The following is a 17,028-nucleotide window of genomic DNA, read 5'->3' as shown; positions in this document are numbered from 1 at the left end:
TGTCGCTGCATGAAAAGAACTTCTCAGGTTTCGATGACTATCGCTACTAATTTTCCGCATACGTCTTTCACGAGTCCTCGCCAGCACTCTCCTCCTTCCCATCCCCGTCAACATCCTGCTTCTGCACCTCCAAAATCGTAGGTCTCAGCTTCCTCGTCCTCCCATACCTCCCCTGCGTCACACCCTCAATATAAATCGGCTTAGGTCTCCGATACGTATACCCAAAGAACGCCCTCTTCTTCCTCACCTCCAACACCGTCTTCTTCAAATTCGGATCTCTCAACACTTTATCCCTCGGTCGCTTCTTCTCCTTTCTCTGATGCGGCAACAGCAAATTCTTCGTCGTGGGTGAAAGCTGCTCGAAATCGATCCCCAGTTCCGCACGATGCTCTGCGATCTCGACGAGTCTTTGTGCTTTCCAACGTTCGTACTCTATACCGAAATGCTCTTTGATTCGATGGAGTTCAGAATCTGAACAGTGTTCGATCCCGAGTTCAATCTTCTCACGTTGAGTCTTCTCGGCTTTCCAGCGTGCGAAGTGAGGGCCTAGGACAGCTGCTGCTGACTCTTCGTCTGCATCGTCAGGAATGTGCTCTCTGAGGCTAGCGTAGCTGGAAGTTTCTTCAGATATGATATCTTTCTCGTCTTCGAAGTACTTCGTGATTGATTGGTTCTCGCGCACTCTGGGGACGAACGGTGGAGGGTAGAGGTGCAACTGAGTCCACGGAATATTGTGGAAGAAAGGGTGGTGCTTGATTTCTTCAGCGTCATTTGCGAAGACGTGGCGCGCCAGCGGGTTGAGATTCGAGGCAGATGATGGTCTTCGAGTGGGTATCCGAGGATCGGAATGCCTATACTGTCTGGAGCTCAGCCGTCTCTCCTTCTCGCAAAGCATTCCCGATAGCAAATCTATTGCAGCTGCACTAGGAGTGGGAAGCTTTTGCGTGTGTTCCGTATTTGGCCTTGCGTATCGATCCTGCACCGGAAAGTGTAAGGTGTGTTGGTGATTGAGAATGCACTCCTTTGTCTTCTGGCGACTTTCGCGATAGAAAGGAGTCCGGCCATAGAGACACTCATACAGGATAATGCCTATGCTCCACCAGTCGCAGCGGCCGTCATAGTGAGCGCCCTGAATCACTTCAGGAGCCATGTACTGACTCGTGCCGACAATGCTGCGTGCCAGCTTACGCCTGTCGTTGCGATTGCGCCAATTGAGCAGTCCCTCAGGGTGAGCACAACTTTCGGCGTCGGATCTCATGCGGAGGAAGCTTCATACAAGTCAGCAATGTGACATATTTCATTCGATTACGATACGTTGCGTACCGTCTCGGAGGCGAAGGAGGCTTCCAATTTCGCTCTGGCCCAGCAAGTTCTATGTCCTCGGCAACATCAAATTCATCGCCCTTGACCTTGATTCCGATCTTTTCTAGCAAGGTTTCTCGCTGGTTGGCGTAGTACATCTGGCTATGCGACCAGTGACCGTCGAAAGCCAGACCAAAGTCGGAGATCTTGAGATGGCCAGAGGCGTCAATGAGGAAGTTGTCAGGCTTCACGTCCCGGTGTATCCACTTCATCTTGTGTGCTTCTTCGATACATTGGATCATCTCTGCAATGTACTACTTGGCGATCGATTCGTCCAGAACATCCTCACGCAGCAGCAGACCCAAGAAATCGCCACCAATCATGTACTCCATCACGAGGTAGAGATTGGTGTTGTCCTGAAAGCTTGCGATGAGAGGCACAACCCAGCGTGAGCCTTCAGCAGCGACCAGAAAGTCCCGCTCGGCGCGCAAGTGGCCTTCCTGAGCAGCGCGCAGCATGTCTGACTTGCGGATCACCTTCATTGCAAACACATCTGACAGCGGTTGCCCAGAAGGCAAGTTTCGTTTTGCCGTGCCATTAGTAGGGGAGAAGTTCTACACAAAAGTTAGCAGAGTTTGGAGCCGCTTCAACGTCGTTTGAGCTGCTCTCACTCTGGTCAGAGCCTTGGAAGTTTCGGTGCTCGCAGGGCGTTCAGTCACCAGACGCACAACTCCAAAGCTGCCTTTGCCCAGTATTCGAATCACATCAAATCCCGCTATGCTGACACCTTTTATACTGTGCCGCTGGATGGCACTGGCCTTTAGACAACGCATCTGGCGCAAATGATCGCTCTCCGTCTTTTGCCACTGCTGCTATGCGATGGCTCGTTGATCATGCGACATGCCGAGTTCGTTCATGTATCTCTCGAACTTCTTCTTGCGAATGGACCTTGGCGAATGCGACTTGGTGAAGATAGGATCGTACATGGTCTCCAAGGCACATTTAGCTGCTACAGCATTCTCGACGGTTGCGACTGACGGCTGCACATCGACAGAAGCTTCTTGCGTCGGAACCAGGATGGAGCGGCCGGTGTCTTCTTGGATAGGTGGTAGCACAAGGTTCTCGCCTTTATCGCCCCCTTTGCTCAGTATTTGACACTCTTCCGGTGAGTGCCGCTTGCGAGAGCCTGACGAGCCAGGGGATGTGAGGGATGTGATCGAAGTTGCTCCAGTGGAGGCGGTGCTGGTGGGAGACCATGCTCCTTTTGATCCACGACTGAAGAGCGTCGCGGACGAGTTAGTGCTCGGAGATGAATGCCGTTGTTCTATGGCATGCCCATTGCTGGTCGTGTCATCAAAAGTTGTAACAATGTGTGGAACTTGTGGCTTGTCCGGTTTTGCGCGCTTGATTACAGTCCTGCAATGCTTCAGCAAAACCCACAAGGGATGGATGGGAAACGACTGCGTTCTTCATTTACCTGATGCCAGTGTCCAAATTCAGATTGGCGCTCAGTGCTCCCAGTCTTTCGGCCGCGCCCTGCGAGAGGCCACTTGTCTCAGAGTTTCCCGGGTCCTCGTACATGGTAAACTTCTCGCCAGATTGTCCGTCAAGCTGGTCGATACAGCTGGAAGTATTGAGGTGCTGCTCGAATCGGACAGACCGTTTGCGCTTGGGAATAGCTTGGTCGTGGCCGGAGGATCCCAGATAGCTGCGGATGCGACGTATGCGTTCAGGATCTCGTGCCACAAGCACCGAGTGCGGGCGAGGAGCAGAGCGATGGTGTGGCTCCAAAGATCCGTCCAGCATCGGCGTTACAGCTGCGTTGCACAATCAGCGACCGGCCTCAGAATGTCGATTGGTGCTGTCTTCTCACTCCCGTGATGCGGCCTCCATCTGACAAGAAGTCGTGAGATTGTTTGCCGTAGCTTAGCTACGCGAGCAGTGCTTGGGATGGGAGGTTCTGGAGGTGGTGGACTGTTCGCGGTCGCGCGCAAGGCTCCAGCAGCCTGTTGGTCGCGGCGGAACACGCGTGAGATCTTGCGAGCAAGCTGGCCGGCAGGGCGACGGTCTCGAGCTCTGACAAATGGCATGTCGCATAGCAGTGAGTAGAAATGCCAATGGATAGCCAGCCAGTCCGGTCCGGGCCATGTCAGATGAGTTCGAACGACTTGCTGATGTCCGTATGCCGCGTGTTGGGTGCTGAACTCGGCAGTCGCTGCCGCATGTTGGCAGAGTCTTGCGGAAGCCATGCCTGGCGGTGTGTCGATACTGCCCACATGTCAAATGTTCCTTCTCCTTGACCTCCTCACCTCCGAAATGATCGCACAAAGCACGACTGACGAGCAAAGGAATGCGGACCTAGACCTATCCGGAATATGCTACTGCCTTCGCATATTCGAAATCGAATGACTAGTATTTGATCTTGCAGTAGTCTCTATGAACATTCACAGGCCATCCTGTGCTGTAGTGAGCGAGTGCCTGCATTAGATGGCGCTACTGCACCGCCACATGCACAGCTGCAGCAATGCTTGACATGTCCTCTGCTGGACCGCTGTTGTATTCTGCAACAGCCCGCATGGCAGTGTACAGTCAGGACCAAGTCTGCCTTGGGCTCACATGCTTCAGCGCGGTCCGATGCAGACCAATGGCACCGCAGCGATGGAGGCGGTTTCGAAGTGAGGAGAAGTGGCGAGGTTCATTTGGTGGTTGTCCGGGCATCCTTCACCTTTGTCCTGCGCCTATTGGCCAAGTGTCAGCACGTGCGACATTCCAAGCCTCTTCAAGAACCTCCGTGCTTCCTCGCTCTCCGCACCACGCAATCCGCTGCCCAACTCACCCACACGCCTACAGTCTCACCAGGAACTTCACCGCGATACCACCACCAACACCGCACGCCGCCGCCACCGTCGCACAAAGCCTCTCGCACTCGATCCTACCAGCCACTACTTCCGCAGAAAACCTGGAACCCTCGACGCAATGGCGATGTTAGACAGTAATTACAGTAGAAGTAGTAGTAATTACCACCGCAAGACGAGCGTCGAGTCGTCGCGCCGCTCCAACACCCAGGCTTCCGCCTACGCCGTCAACGCCAGCACCATGGCGTTGACCGGCTTCCACTTCTCTACTCCAAGCGGAGAGGGGGCGGGGTGGTAAGACACTTCCATGATGCCACTACAGATGGCGCAGACCCGAAAAATACTGACCTGTCGCAGGTGGGTTTGAGGCCCCTCCAGGAGGCGTACCATCACCACCGCCATCTCCGGACGCTGCGCCCGTAGGAGGCGCCCATCGTCCCAGCCTGCGCCGCCAGCGCAAGCGCTCCGGAGATGCCGCAAGTCACATCAGGGAAGAGTGTGAGAGACTCTTCTGCGAAACACTGAAGACTGTATTCTTGGTTGAGAAGGATACTGGTTTTGAGGATTCGCTATTGATGGACCTGCGTAACAAAGAAACGACGACTACGACTGGCAGTAAGCCCATTCCACAGCAACAGCAGTCGCACCAGACCGTAATTCAGCATGGCCAACCCACGCCTTCTTCGTCGCCTGCAACACAAATGTACTGTGGCACGAAGGACCTGGTCAAGGAGTATGTTGAAGTATGGGACTATGTGGCCGGTGCTCGCTTCAGAGGTTTCGTCGCGGAGAAAGATGACATGCGCACCATGTTTATCTTCTTCGACAAGCAAGTCGTTGGCATGGATCTGAAGCCTGGGTATGTCTTACCAACACCTTCCCTATAGATCACCCTTACTAACACCCGACTCAGCCTCATGTCCCTTCTCGAGCTAGCCAGCAGTGACCACTTCGACTGCACTGAGCTCGTCATCGGCATCGAGCGTCCCACTGTTGACGAGTCGCTCTCAGCTGACTCCTCCGACGAAGCAGAGCCAGAAGAGCAATTCAAGGATCTGAGCCGCTCTTTGGCCTGGGTTGGATTCGAGCTGACCATGCTTGAAGCGTGGGCTGGCCCAGAAGGCTGCATAAGCGACCGCTACGTCTTCCTAGGCATGGATGTCTAGATCCCATCATCATCACTCACAATCATCTCACCGGCTCGCTCCAGCAAATGCCAAGAGATGTCAATTCAAGACGTGGGCAACAGCACAACGGAAAGGAGAGCCGCATACACCTGGTTGGCGGGATGGTTGAGCGCGGCTGACGCTAGCTGACCGTCTTGTTCGAAAACCAACCCTGTCATCCTCAGCTCTACCGCTTCCCCACGCTTACCACACGCGCGCGAAAAAGCACGCAAACAAGGGCGCGCGCTAAAACTGCTTCCTGCATATATTGTACATACAGCATATGCATGCAAGGTCCGGGTTCCTACAGTACATTGCATATTGCCAGGGATTGGGGGGAAGTGAGGAGTTGTTGGCGTTGTGGCGAGATCGTTTTATAGCCCTTGGCGAGAAAATACATCATCATCACCGCACTTTTCCAAGAATTGACCTCTTTCGTTCTCCACACGACCTTTACAAGTGAGTTTTCATGGATGCTGCATTGGATTGATTCGGTGAGCCATTGTTTCGATCCCATCCCAACTATCTGTGATCTGGTTGTCCGAATGTCTGCTGTCACTGCTACTGCCACTGTCAACTGTCACCATCGCCATGCCTCTACTGGCCTTAGCTACAGCCTCGTGGGAGCGTAAAGTGAAGCCATGTTACTCCCTATATCGTCCTTCCATGAGACCGCACTGAATCGGCATCAGACAAGAGACCGCGTCGATGAGGGAAAAGGGTGGATTTACCACTTCCGTCCCTGTCTCGCTGTACTACCTCCTACCTCCTACCTTCTCTTCCATTGCTATTTCTATCTCTATTACCTCCGATTTCCGTTGAGTAGAGTAGAGTAGATGATGATGCAGCAAAGGCAAGGTTATCAATCAGTTGCTTAGTTAGCATCTGCTGATGACGGGACTTTCACATGCTACCTGTACCATCCAGACTCTTTCACGTGTCAATAACAACAACCCCCGAGCGATGTGATGTGATGTGATGATCCATCCATCCTTTTTATACACGCAATGCAGATGCAATGCATCCTGCGGGAACTCAATCTTTGCCGCTGCTTGTCGTTGCCGTTGGCGTGCCGTTTTCTGTCACATCTGTCTATCCGTCCTTCTTCATGTGCCGGCCGGTGTTGATCATAAAGAAGGAAGGTAGCTAAAGGTCGCACAAGGGAGGAGCATGGGAGCGTGTACTGTGTGCGTGTCTCGGAGTAGTCGCCTACTTCCGTAGGTTTTGCACATGTCTGTGACTTGTGAAGGGACTGCGAACACACATCGAAAACACCATCACCTGAGACAAGATGAAATGACAAAGACTTTGTATGACGATACGTAAAGAGATTCGACATTAAGAGAACAAATGGACTTTTTTTTTCTTCTCTCTTCCTTTCTCAAAACACTTTCTACCTCCTCCTTCCACCCATCCCATCAGTCATCTCAAAACGCATTAGGCCCCCAAAAGCCATACTCGTTATCTGCATGATCCAGGCTGGGGTTGCTGGTATTCCACACACTCATCAAGTTCATGCACATCCGTAAAAGCTTTTGGTCCTTTTTCTCATATGCATGCGCTCCTCCAAGTTCGTGAAACGACCAACTGGCGCGTTCCTGCTGTAACATCTACTCTCTCTCTCAAGGCGGTCCAGTAGCTGTCCCCCAAAAACACTGTGCTTTCAGTCCTGAGCCCACGCCTCGCTGAACAGCTTGAAATTGAGCCCAAAGCGTAACCAGATTAAGGCTCTTCTCGCTTTTCGGAATGCGTTTCGAAGAAGGCAAGCGTCCTCTCAAGTGCTGTTGAAGAGAAGGAAAAAAAAGAAACAATGCAAGTCAAGTATCGGCGCAATCGAGCGCTGAAGCACACCGCAGTGCCCCGCTTTCTCGAATCACGCGTCGCGGTCGTATGTGACCCTCCAGAAGTGTAGCGTAAATCAACTCGGTACAAAAGTGCTCGCTGTTTATGTTGGTTTTTCGTCCATGTCGGTCCGAAGTCATTCATCGTGAGTCCCGGGTTATTCGTCGTCATGAATCGTGAGGTGAAAAAGTACAAGTCAAGGAAAATGTTCTGTTGACTAGCGACAATGAAAGACTTCTGGCGCATGGGTCATGCAGCGCTTTCGTCTCCATGGTCATCATCATCGTTTCTGCGGCCGTAAAATACTGCGTGGCAGTCACGTGGTGGCTATCGTCGACCGCCGACCTTGGCTGCTTGCGGTTGCGGCATGCCAACGCCATCGGTGCGTTGCCTCTTCATAGAAGCGTCGGTGGAGTAGTGCGCTTCGTCTTCGTCATCGCGACCGCGCTTGTTGTGGGCATTTACTGCGCCGTTCATGGGCGGATATTGAGGCGACTGTTGGTAGTGAGACGGATAACCGCTCTCAGCGCCGTTAGGTGCGCCCGATCGTGCATCGTTGCCGATAACGTAGTTCAGGTTGCTGGATGGCAGTTGTCCTGCTCGAGGAGTGGTGCTGTTGTATCCAGTGTACGTGGTGGTCGTACGTGGGGTCGAAGAACCGTGCACGCCGTTCTGATGCGGCGAGTGAGTCTGCTCGGGAGACACGTGCGAAGATTCTGGGTGAGCAGATCCTGACGCAGTGTTAGGATTGTAATTGTACGATGGGCGTCTGGCGCCATATGACGCACTGTGGGTATATTCACCCTCGTGTTCCCCATCCGCGTCCTGTTGGCCGCTGTAACCGTTGTGCTGAGGCTTACTTTCAACGTGCTCGTTTTCGGCACCGGCGCGGGCAGGAGGACCCATTTCAGACTTCACGCCACCTCCAGGACTCTGCTGCACAGGATTGTAACGAGGCATGCCGCCGTAATGCTGCTGTCCATACTGCGAGGGCGCAGAGTAGTACTGGCTGCTGTAGGCAGGCTGGCTTGTTTGGTATTGGATACCTTGCGAGTTGCTTGGTGAGGTAGCTGCTGGGGTAGAGGGTTCAGTACGTGAGATGGTTGTGCCATACGAGAGTGGCTGACCTGTCTGCGCTCCATACTCATATCCATTGTTCATGGGCAATCCTGAGGCCGTGGTTGGCGGAGTAGGGAATGTGTGCGCGCGATCCAGTCCAGGTCTGCCGGTACCTGGGTGAGGTGCGATCGAGTGGGGCGGCTGTGACCCGCCAGCGCTAATGGGAGTGCTCATTGAGTGATGGTGAGTCAATGCAGGAGGTTGTGTTCCCTGAGGAGTTCGCATGTAATCCTGAGATGAGTCCGGTCTGCGAGCAGCGGCGGCCATGGCGGCATTGCCAATGCTCTGGCGGGCTTGGTTCGTGGGATGATAGAGCAGGGCACCGATGTTGTGAACAAAAAGAGGGTACAAAAGCTCCGTGATCTTCTCCTTGTTGGCGAAATCCAGCGCACGATCAAAAGGGATCCTGAAATGGTTAGCAGAGCAAGAGCGGAGGTGCGATGCATTCTGACTTACCAGACACCTTTGAGGTGCATGGGTCCAATTTTGACGACATGTCGCGTCTTCTCGCTTTTAAGGATCCCATCGCGACGTCCACGCGTCATTCCAGCGACGTTGAGAAGTTTGGTGCCGTTAATCATGTGGTTGTCTTCGCGTCTCGCAACACACACGCCGTTGGCCTCGACCTGAAAGCACAAGCTTCCCTCATCCTCCCAAAGGGTCGCAGTCACTCTCGGCTTCATTCCGGGTGGAGCGATCTGGCCCGAGGTATCGAACGCTTGCTGAGTGTACTGCTGAGAAGCGCCTGGAGGAGGCTGCGCGTTGGATGCCATGGTCGGAAGCGGAAGCGCTTGGGGGATCATCTGGGGACCCATGGATGACGTGACAGGGTGAGGCGCAGACATGGGTGGCATTGTGTTCCCGTAAGAGTGCTGCGGATAAGATTGAGGCTGATACGTGTAGGTTGCAGGCTGAAGCGGTGGTGGTTGGCCGTAGGAAGAGTATTGAGGCATGCCCGGCGCTGGCGCCGCCTGCTGCGCGTGGCTGTCCATGTACTGTTGTGGCTGATTCATGCTGGAATAGCCGGTGCCGAAGGCAGATTGGTGTGCTGTCGAGTGGGAGGACGGAGACTGGTACTCGCCGTGCTTGTTATGGCCGATGGAAGACGCGTACGACGTGTTCGAATCGTAGGATTGATTGCCGATCGAGGCACCACTGGAAGAACCAGCCCGAGGCGAGGAGCCTACTGAAGACGCGCTCGTCTGATGTTGGGGCTCGTGGGAGTAGAGGGGTTGGGACTCAAAGGGAGTTTGAGACCACTGGCTCTGGTTCCCTCGGGATTGGTATATCTGGGAGACCGAAGGCAGCTCCAGTTTGACGGCGGTGAAGGTAGTCTTGAAGCTCGCGCGGTCGTCGAGCGGCGGTGGAAAGATGGAAACGCGGTGTTTGAGCGCACGGCTCGAAGTTCACGCGTCGGTGGTGATGTTGGTCGTCGTAGATGCGGATCCGTGGGCTCGTCAAGGGTGCAAAGCAGGTCGTGATGGTCTAGATGCTAGCAATGTCGGCGGGCCAGATAACAAAGCTGCGATGGTTCAAACGCCGCACTCAAGCCAAAGTCGTAAATGCAGTCGTAAAAGGTCGTCAAGGTCGTTACGGGTCGTCGGGGCGTGTCAATGGGCTGCGGTCCACTGATGCTCACGAACCTGGAGGCGCGAATGTCAGTACAGGTGTTGTTGGGTGTCTCAGAGATGCACCGTGTCGACGCAGCGGGAGCACTGCACGACGGCGACTACAGACGCACCAGCTGCCCTAGAGGTTATGCAATGCATGGCAGAGAGGAGCAGGCGGTTCGCGAAAGCAGTGGGGAGCTGGAGTTTCTAGCAGTGGAGAGGCTGGCTGGGTGGGAGCTAAAGCCCGGCTAACAGAGTCGCATCATGCACGGAAGGCGGGACCGTAGGCCAGCCTTTGCGCGCGACGCTATGCCACATCGGAGGCGTAGGCGAGGTCGAGGTGGTTGGGAAGGCTCCACCCGCGGCCGGCGCTGGCAGAGGGAAACGAAAAAAACAGCGTGCGTGCGAGAGCGTCACGTACCTTGGGCGTTTGACACACGTGTGGCGCGGGCGGCGGGCGTGCGAGCGAGCGTGCGCGATGCGATGCGATCGGATGATGCTGGCGACGATGCTGGCTGGAGAGGTTCGTCGGGGCGGCGGCGGGTGCAGGTACTGCTGCGGGCTGCGCAGGCACGAGACGCAACGCACCGCGAGATGCAGAGCAGAGTGCGCCGGCTGGCGGCGGTGGTGTCCAGGATGCAGCGGGCTCTGGTGGCAGCAGCTCGGAGCTGTGCGTGGTGCAGTGGTGTGCGTGCGGTATGCAGCAACTGCTTGGTGGACGTCCAACGGGCCGACGCGGTTGCAAGGCAAGGCAGGACTGATGCTCCTCGTGGTGGCAGGCAGGCGCAGACGATGCACACGCTCTGCAGCAGTGAGCGAACGCGTTGATAAGGTGGAACAGCGTCAAGACAGTGCTCTTCAAAAGCGGCTACGCGAAGGCTTTTCGGTGCTGGCGATAGCAGGATGAGACAAGGCGCACGGGGAGCGTGCATGGATCGCTCTTTGCCGTTTGGCCAGCGGGTGGGGTCTGCAAGGAAGGAATGATGGAGATCGCTGCACGGGCCAGCCAGGACCACAACCTTCCGCCGCTGCGATAGTTGGCCCACGATATTCATGCACCCTCGTTGGACGGTGCGCGGATCAACGCCGTTCAACGCGTGCGTGTTTGAGCTCTGACGGCTGCTGAGAACGCTGGCGCGCCGCAACAGCACCCTTCTCCCGCGCCACGAACAGCGCGCGCCCGCTCAGCGCAATGGGGCAGCGCTGTCCGCGACGTGATCTCGGCCGGAGACGGGCACAGATAGCGCGAGATAGCCAGCACGCGCGCACAGCAATCGATGAGCGACTACAGAGAGTTCTCGATGTTGTCCGGCTTCTCGAAGCGGTAAAGGCGAAAACACGCATCGCCGGGCTGGGCGTGCCGGGTGCTCGCAAACCTAGAGCCCTACTACTCGCACACCATGGCCTATTTTTTGCCCCAACGCACAGAAAACGAGCACAATGGAACACTAATCAATCTATCCATACCCATCGCAGCCGTTTCGGCGCGCACAAAATAGATGAGATCAATGGTGGGTGTTGCATGCCCTCCTCTCACCGCGCGCGTGTCTGGAGAGGCTCCCGGGTGCAATTGTCCATCACTCATGTCCGATTGTCGAAACGCTCGGTCAGTTTCTGGCCCGCATCCTCCTCGCCTCGAAGCCTCCACGCTACGTCTTGCACACTTTGCCAGCGTGTCCATGCGTGAGTCAGCCGGCAGAAGCTGGTTGGCGTTTGGCAAGACGTGCGAGCCGCGCCTCGAGCGCCAGATGATGTGCGCATCATTGGCTGAGAGCCCTGGTTTGCGAGCGCTCGCATTGTGGGAAGTGGCGCAACATCTGCCAGTCACCTCGCCTTCGCTAGACCGGCCACCCTTGTCACGTTGACAGCCTTTCGCTGTGCTGGAGATAGACCCAGAAACGAGGTACTGCCCCGAAGGAGTCGTGACTGTCACAGGCCCGCCCGTGGGGACGTGGCGGCGTGACAACGACAGTGTCCCCTTTCATGCTTGGTCTCGTCAGGCAGCGAGCAGAGTAGCCAGATGGGCAGAAGAGAGCCATCATGGACGAAATAGGCCGCTCGAAACATCGAGCGAGAGATCTGTCTGCAGATGCATGCACAGCGCGGGTATGCAAGTGTTCCGTCCGCATGTGATCGGTCCGTCGACAACAATGCGCCCCACGCCTGCACAAACGAGCTCCGCCGTCCGTGCCTCAACCGAATGGCATCAATTATCGCCAGGCCTGCCATCGCCAGTCGCGCCAGCGCACAGCGGCATGGGGTGGGCCTTTGGCGAGATTCGGTGGTAGCGACGAGCCAGCACCTCCCTCGAAAAGCAATATGGCAACCCTGGAGCGCGCCGGTCGTGTGTGAGTGAGTTGGCCTCGTCGACCACCCTACTCGCGACGCGCTCTCGAATCGAAGGCCGACACGTCAACAGCGCGGGCAGGCCAGGCAACCTTAAAGTGCGCCACATCGGAAGCGGAGCGCACAAGCATTCCAGCATGCGCTCCTCCAGCACATGGGAGCACTTCCCATTAGCCTGCGCCGACCCTCTGCCATGCCCCAGAAGGGCAGCTCGAAGTATTGTTTCACAGTTGAGGGAGCGGCGTGGCAGATGTCGTGCACGAGGTGCCGTCCTGCGCTGCTGTTGAAAGTCCGCCCAGGTCCATCCATCTGGCGATCGCACGCGCGCCCGGGCGGGGTCACGTTCACCGCTCTTCTGCCCTCCCACAGCTCCGCGGTCTGATTGGGGCCGAGCACAAACGATGCCCTCGCGCTCATCATCGCCGAGTTCCACTCGGATGCCATCTGTACAACACAGATGTCTCGCAGCAGGCAGCGCGTCAGGGTCGGTGCCCCCATGCCACGAAAAGGCGAGACACGAGCATGCTGCTCTGGCCATTGTTCGCACCATCTGACCTCGTCTGCTCCACCACGAGTGCCCGAGCTTGTTCATGCCAGCGTGAAGCACCAGTATTCCCCAGATCGCCATGCACAAGTGGGATCTTGCGTGTGAGCCTGTATGCTGTATGCACCGGCAGCGGCGCGCGATTGCGCACTTCACGGCAGCAGACGCTTGCATGCGCAGCTGGTGGGCATTGCATGATGTGCGGCGCCGGGCAATTCTGCATTGCGCCTTTATCCGCCGCAGCGCAACGTGCCAGGCACTTCCCTCTCACAGAGCTCTGCCCTGAGAACTGCTTCAGCATCGTGGGCGGAGGCTCGAGAGAGCTGGGGCCGAAAGGGTCTCGACACTTCCGTCTTGCGGTGTGCCTTACTCGACCTCCCGACGAGGTCTGCACAAGGAGCTTCCTGGTCGTGCCAATTCTCTCCCTCCGTGTCACGCGATCGGCTATCTCGTTGATGGCACAGCTGACTCGCGATCCAGACCTTTCCGGCCTGTCGTGTAAAAGATTGTGGCCAAAGCAGGATTTCTAAAATCGTCCACCTGATGAGCGGTGATCCAAAAACGTCCACGCTACGTATGACAACGTTGTCAAAGTCGCGGTGTGCTGACTCGAATTGCTGCCACCAGCAATCGTTGTAATAACGCGGCACGAGGCCTTAGCACCCCTACCAGGCATCTTCACTCCCAACATCATGGCAAGATTTGAAGCATAAATGCTCAAGAGCTCCGGATGCGTCTGCGTACTTGTCATCCTGCCCGATAGAGTGTGTGGCCACGCACAGTGCACAGGCTTGCTGCGCGTGACACTGACTCGAATCTCTCCGATCTCTTGGGCATTGGTACAGCAGGAACATATTCAAGTACTTCCACTAGAGCAGATCGGCTGTCCATCAAACATAGCGCGACTGAACGCCTTCAAACGCGTGTGTCAAGTTGAGATACGAGCAGATACGCCATGGCGCAGGCGTTGCGTTCGCCGTCGTTTGAGCTGTTCGGAGCATTGGCTCAATGCCCTGCGTCGAGGCAAAGTGCCAATTTGTCACCTAGGCTGAGCGTATGAGTCGGTCTGTATCATTTGGCGAACGACTGCCTTCACAACGGCACCGCCTTATCGTACGTCTGGAGTTGACGCAGGGCCACAAGTTCAATGACCCGTGGCTTGAGGAGGCAGAGTATGAGAGCTACCGCATCGAAGCTGACGGTGCTCACGCGATGATGAAACGAACGGTGAAGGACACGTTGAGCCTCATCCGTGGAGTCCATGCTATTTGCGTCCTGTCAAAGCCAACACTGACTCTCTACTGGTCTGCTGACCGCTATGCAAATGAGTGAAGGAAATGAGTTGTTGTGAGAAACCAGGTGTCAGACTTGATCATGTCAGTCCATGTAAAACCTCTAGAGGTCGGAGATATACTGTCGGCAGATGTTTCCGAAGGACATCGCCAATCGCTCTAGCCATCGCCGCATGGCCGCCACAGTTTGGACTGACTTGACTCAACTAGGCAAGATCCACAAACTGCGAACCTCTGCAGCCCTGGTCCTGCTGCGAGTCGGTGCGAGTCTTGCATTTGATGCACGAGCGCCGACGCCGACGTGGGGGACCAGCGAGGGCGTTGCTGACCGCACGAGACAATCCCTTCCAAGGCAGGGTCCGGGAGAGCCTGTTCACATTTCCTCAACATCCTGAAACCAGAGGCGCTGCAGACTTTCGAGTCTCCAGCACGGCGTTCCTCGGGAACGGATCTGGCGTTGGGCAGCTGCACAGGAAGACAGAGAGCCTCCTGAAAGTATCCGATCAGCTGGACAGCTCCCGTCCACGTCCGAAAAGATGCAGCGCAGCGCAGTAGCAGCAGTAGTAGTGAGGAACGGTCGTTGAAAGCGGCGTGTCTGAACCACTGCTGCATGCACTCCTGGCCATCGAAGTGCGAGATGCAGAGCTAACATAGTCTACGGTATGCACGTCTGCCCACGGCTTCGCTTGGCGTGCGTCGGGTTCCTGCAGAATCGAAGGCGGCTTCAGCGAATGCACACCGCACAACGCCGCACCTCGCCGCCGCTCGCCACTCAGCGTGCAGCGCTGACAGCTGCCTCGTATGCAGGAACACGCTTCGTGCATTTTGCTGGCTTCGATCAGGAGTTCCTGGCGTCGCCGCCGTTGTACGTACACGATGCCACCACTGCAGTACTGTCTTGACCACCAACTCCGCGGAGGGCAATTTTCGTTGAATGAATCCAGCCATGCAGCTACTGATGAGACACGAAAACCATTCGGCGAAGTGCAACAAAGTGCATGCAAAGTCACAGATCAACAGACCAAGTCCAGTAACTCCACCGGTAGGACGCCTGCCACATCTCACATCCTATCTGCAACAAAAAAGATAACGAAAGCCTGTGCATCTGCAACGTCCAACTAGGCGCAAAGCGCAAATCATTTCATGCATACTATCGACGGGGCCCTTGGAGAGATCCTGATCCTCCGCTGCAAACTGCACGTACTACCTACGCACGCTTACAGTAGCCGACATATTTCCAGCATAAGTGTCGATGCGAGTATGTACGATTACGATTACCGACAGCACGACGTTTGGATTTTTGCAATGGCTTTATTCGTATAGGGCGGCAGTAGTCATATGTAGGTTTTGCTGCAGCGTTGTTGTAGTGAGGCACTTGTCTTGCATGGATGTATGAGGCACATATGTATGCGTCTGATGTTACTCTCGACGAAGGTGTAGCCAATTCCATCAAGCCATCATCCTTCTCTTTGTGCATACCTTGACATCAACAGAACATTCATTGCCAACCTGCTTGGTGGCTCATTGATCAGACTTGATCGTGATACGCAAGCAGAACATCGCTGATGACGAAGTCTTGCAATGACACGAGCTTTTCGCTACCACGACTAAATCGCGGTCTGGTAGGACGTTGCTGAAGACTACGACCATTACCACTTCCCGATACACTCTCAGGAAGAAGGAAACGCTCCGGATGCGACCCATATCTGATCGAGATACGATAACAGATGCTCCGGTATCCTTCTGCTTCTTCCCTACATCGAGACCCGACCACTTGCGGAATGCCGTTCGGTGAGCCCGATCGAAACCCTGGTTATCACTCCAGCGACAACCAGTTACTGAGCCAACATAGCAAGAAAAAGAGCACTGGTGATCCGCACCCCATTCATGAGACATGGTGTCTCAGCATACCCAAGCTTCTATCAATCCCAGCATACCCACCACCACCACCACCACCATCCATAGACAATTTTCAAGAATTGTCCAACCACCGATCAGCTCGGTATAGACAAAAGAGTCCGCGTACACTATCGAATCCCATACCCGTTGACTCCGACCGAACGCACCTCCGTCTGTCCCCATCAGGAGAGAGGCAAAACAAGAAAAGCATCGCAATACCCAGGGACCAGGTCAACACGAATCCTACAATCCTCAATCCTACCCTAGCCTACTATCCACCTTTCCCCAGCAATCCTACCCACCTCCTCCGTAAGGAAAGAAAAATCACAAGGCGAAAGCGAAAGGCTGCCCAATCCTCCAAACCACGGCTAGAGGATCGATATCCCCAACCTCATCACATACTGAACCACGGACATGTCTACCATACATCCCCTGTCACACAGCCCTAATCACACGACATTTCATCAAGTCTCATGATCGACAAAACGACTACAGAGCAACCCAACAACCCCGGACAACAATTCTCGGCCTTGCCGTCCTTCGATACCGGATCTTGGTTTCCGACATCCGCATCCGCGTCCCATCCCGTGAACCAGCCGAACGACACGGCTCCGGACACGGCGAAGGCGAAGGCGAAGGCGGGAAGTTCATCCTTCCTATCCATCAGAACGGAATCTCCAGTGCAGTGTCAACCAGTGGTAAAACTTCTCGGGCGAAGTGAAAAGTAGGGAGTGTGGGGGTCGGGAACAATCAATCATGAAGAAGATGTGCGCAGTGCATAGTGTGGCTCGGAAGACATCACAGCAACCAGGAAATCCACTCTCTGGGTGATCGTCGTGATTGAATGTGATGTCTTTCATGCAACCCCTTTACGCGTATAGAAGTGCGACGCGTTCCGGATGGTGCTGTCACGCGTAGCGCGTTCGCATTTGTCGAGTTGTGTGTGAAGAGGAAACCTAGAAAGAAAATCAACGGAGCTAATGGAATGAGCGAGGATTTCCGAAGAGCGAACAGGAAGGGAGCTGATTGTGAGCCGGAATGATTTGCGAAAGG

General features: G+C 55.3%; 4 protein-coding genes across 6 annotated transcripts; 1 reads left to right on the top strand and 3 right to left on the bottom strand.

Annotated features, from left to right (window-relative positions):
- Positions 1 to 67: 67 nt before the first annotated feature.
- Positions 68 to 2,135, bottom strand: CKM354_001156900 (uncharacterized protein; the record flags this gene model as incomplete). Of its 3 annotated transcripts, XM_044807064.1 has the most annotated exons (4): positions 68 to 1,268; positions 1,324 to 1,616; positions 1,743 to 1,916; positions 1,974 to 2,135. In XM_044807064.1, the coding sequence occupies 4 exons, from the start codon at positions 2,133 to 2,135 to the stop codon at positions 68 to 70; spliced, it is 1,830 nt and encodes a 609-aa protein (XP_044662999.1). The 3 variants fall into 3 exon arrangements, with proteins under 3 accessions (XP_044662999.1, XP_044663001.1, XP_044663000.1); XM_044807066.1 differs by lacking the exons at positions 1,743 to 1,916; positions 1,974 to 2,135 and having other exon boundaries at positions 1,324 to 1,574; XM_044807065.1 differs by lacking the exons at positions 68 to 1,268; positions 1,324 to 1,616 and having other exon boundaries at positions 1,617 to 1,916.
- Positions 2,136 to 2,174: 39 nt separating this feature from the next.
- On the bottom strand, positions 2,175 to 3,551 carry CKM354_001156800 (uncharacterized protein; the record flags this gene model as incomplete). The annotated part of the gene is made up of 3 exons (XM_044807063.1): positions 2,175 to 2,718; positions 2,780 to 3,119; positions 3,176 to 3,551. 3 exons carry the CDS (start codon positions 3,549 to 3,551, stop codon positions 2,175 to 2,177), a joined length of 1,260 nt encoding a protein of 419 aa, XP_044662998.1.
- Positions 3,552 to 4,278: 727 nt separating this feature from the next.
- On the top strand, positions 4,279 to 5,323 carry CKM354_001156700 (uncharacterized protein; the record flags this gene model as incomplete). The annotated part of the gene is made up of 3 exons (XM_044807062.1): positions 4,279 to 4,432; positions 4,515 to 5,016; positions 5,071 to 5,323. The coding sequence occupies 3 exons, from the start codon at positions 4,279 to 4,281 to the stop codon at positions 5,321 to 5,323; spliced, it is 909 nt and encodes a 302-aa protein (XP_044662997.1).
- Positions 5,324 to 7,492: 2,169 nt separating this feature from the next.
- Positions 7,493 to 9,297, bottom strand: CKM354_001156600 (uncharacterized protein; the record flags this gene model as incomplete). The annotated part of the gene is made up of 2 exons (XM_044807061.1): positions 7,493 to 8,690; positions 8,741 to 9,297. 2 exons carry the CDS (start codon positions 9,295 to 9,297, stop codon positions 7,493 to 7,495), a joined length of 1,755 nt encoding a protein of 584 aa, XP_044662996.1.
- Positions 9,298 to 17,028: the final 7,731 nt, after the last annotated feature.

Source organism: Cercospora kikuchii (assembly GCF_019650295.1).
Source record: "Cercospora kikuchii DNA, contig_00008, whole genome shotgun sequence".
Classification (NCBI taxonomy): Eukaryota; Fungi; Ascomycota; class Dothideomycetes; order Mycosphaerellales; family Mycosphaerellaceae; genus Cercospora; species Cercospora kikuchii.
The sequence above is the reverse complement of the archived record's forward strand: the minus strand, read 5'-3'. Positions and strand labels throughout refer to the sequence as shown.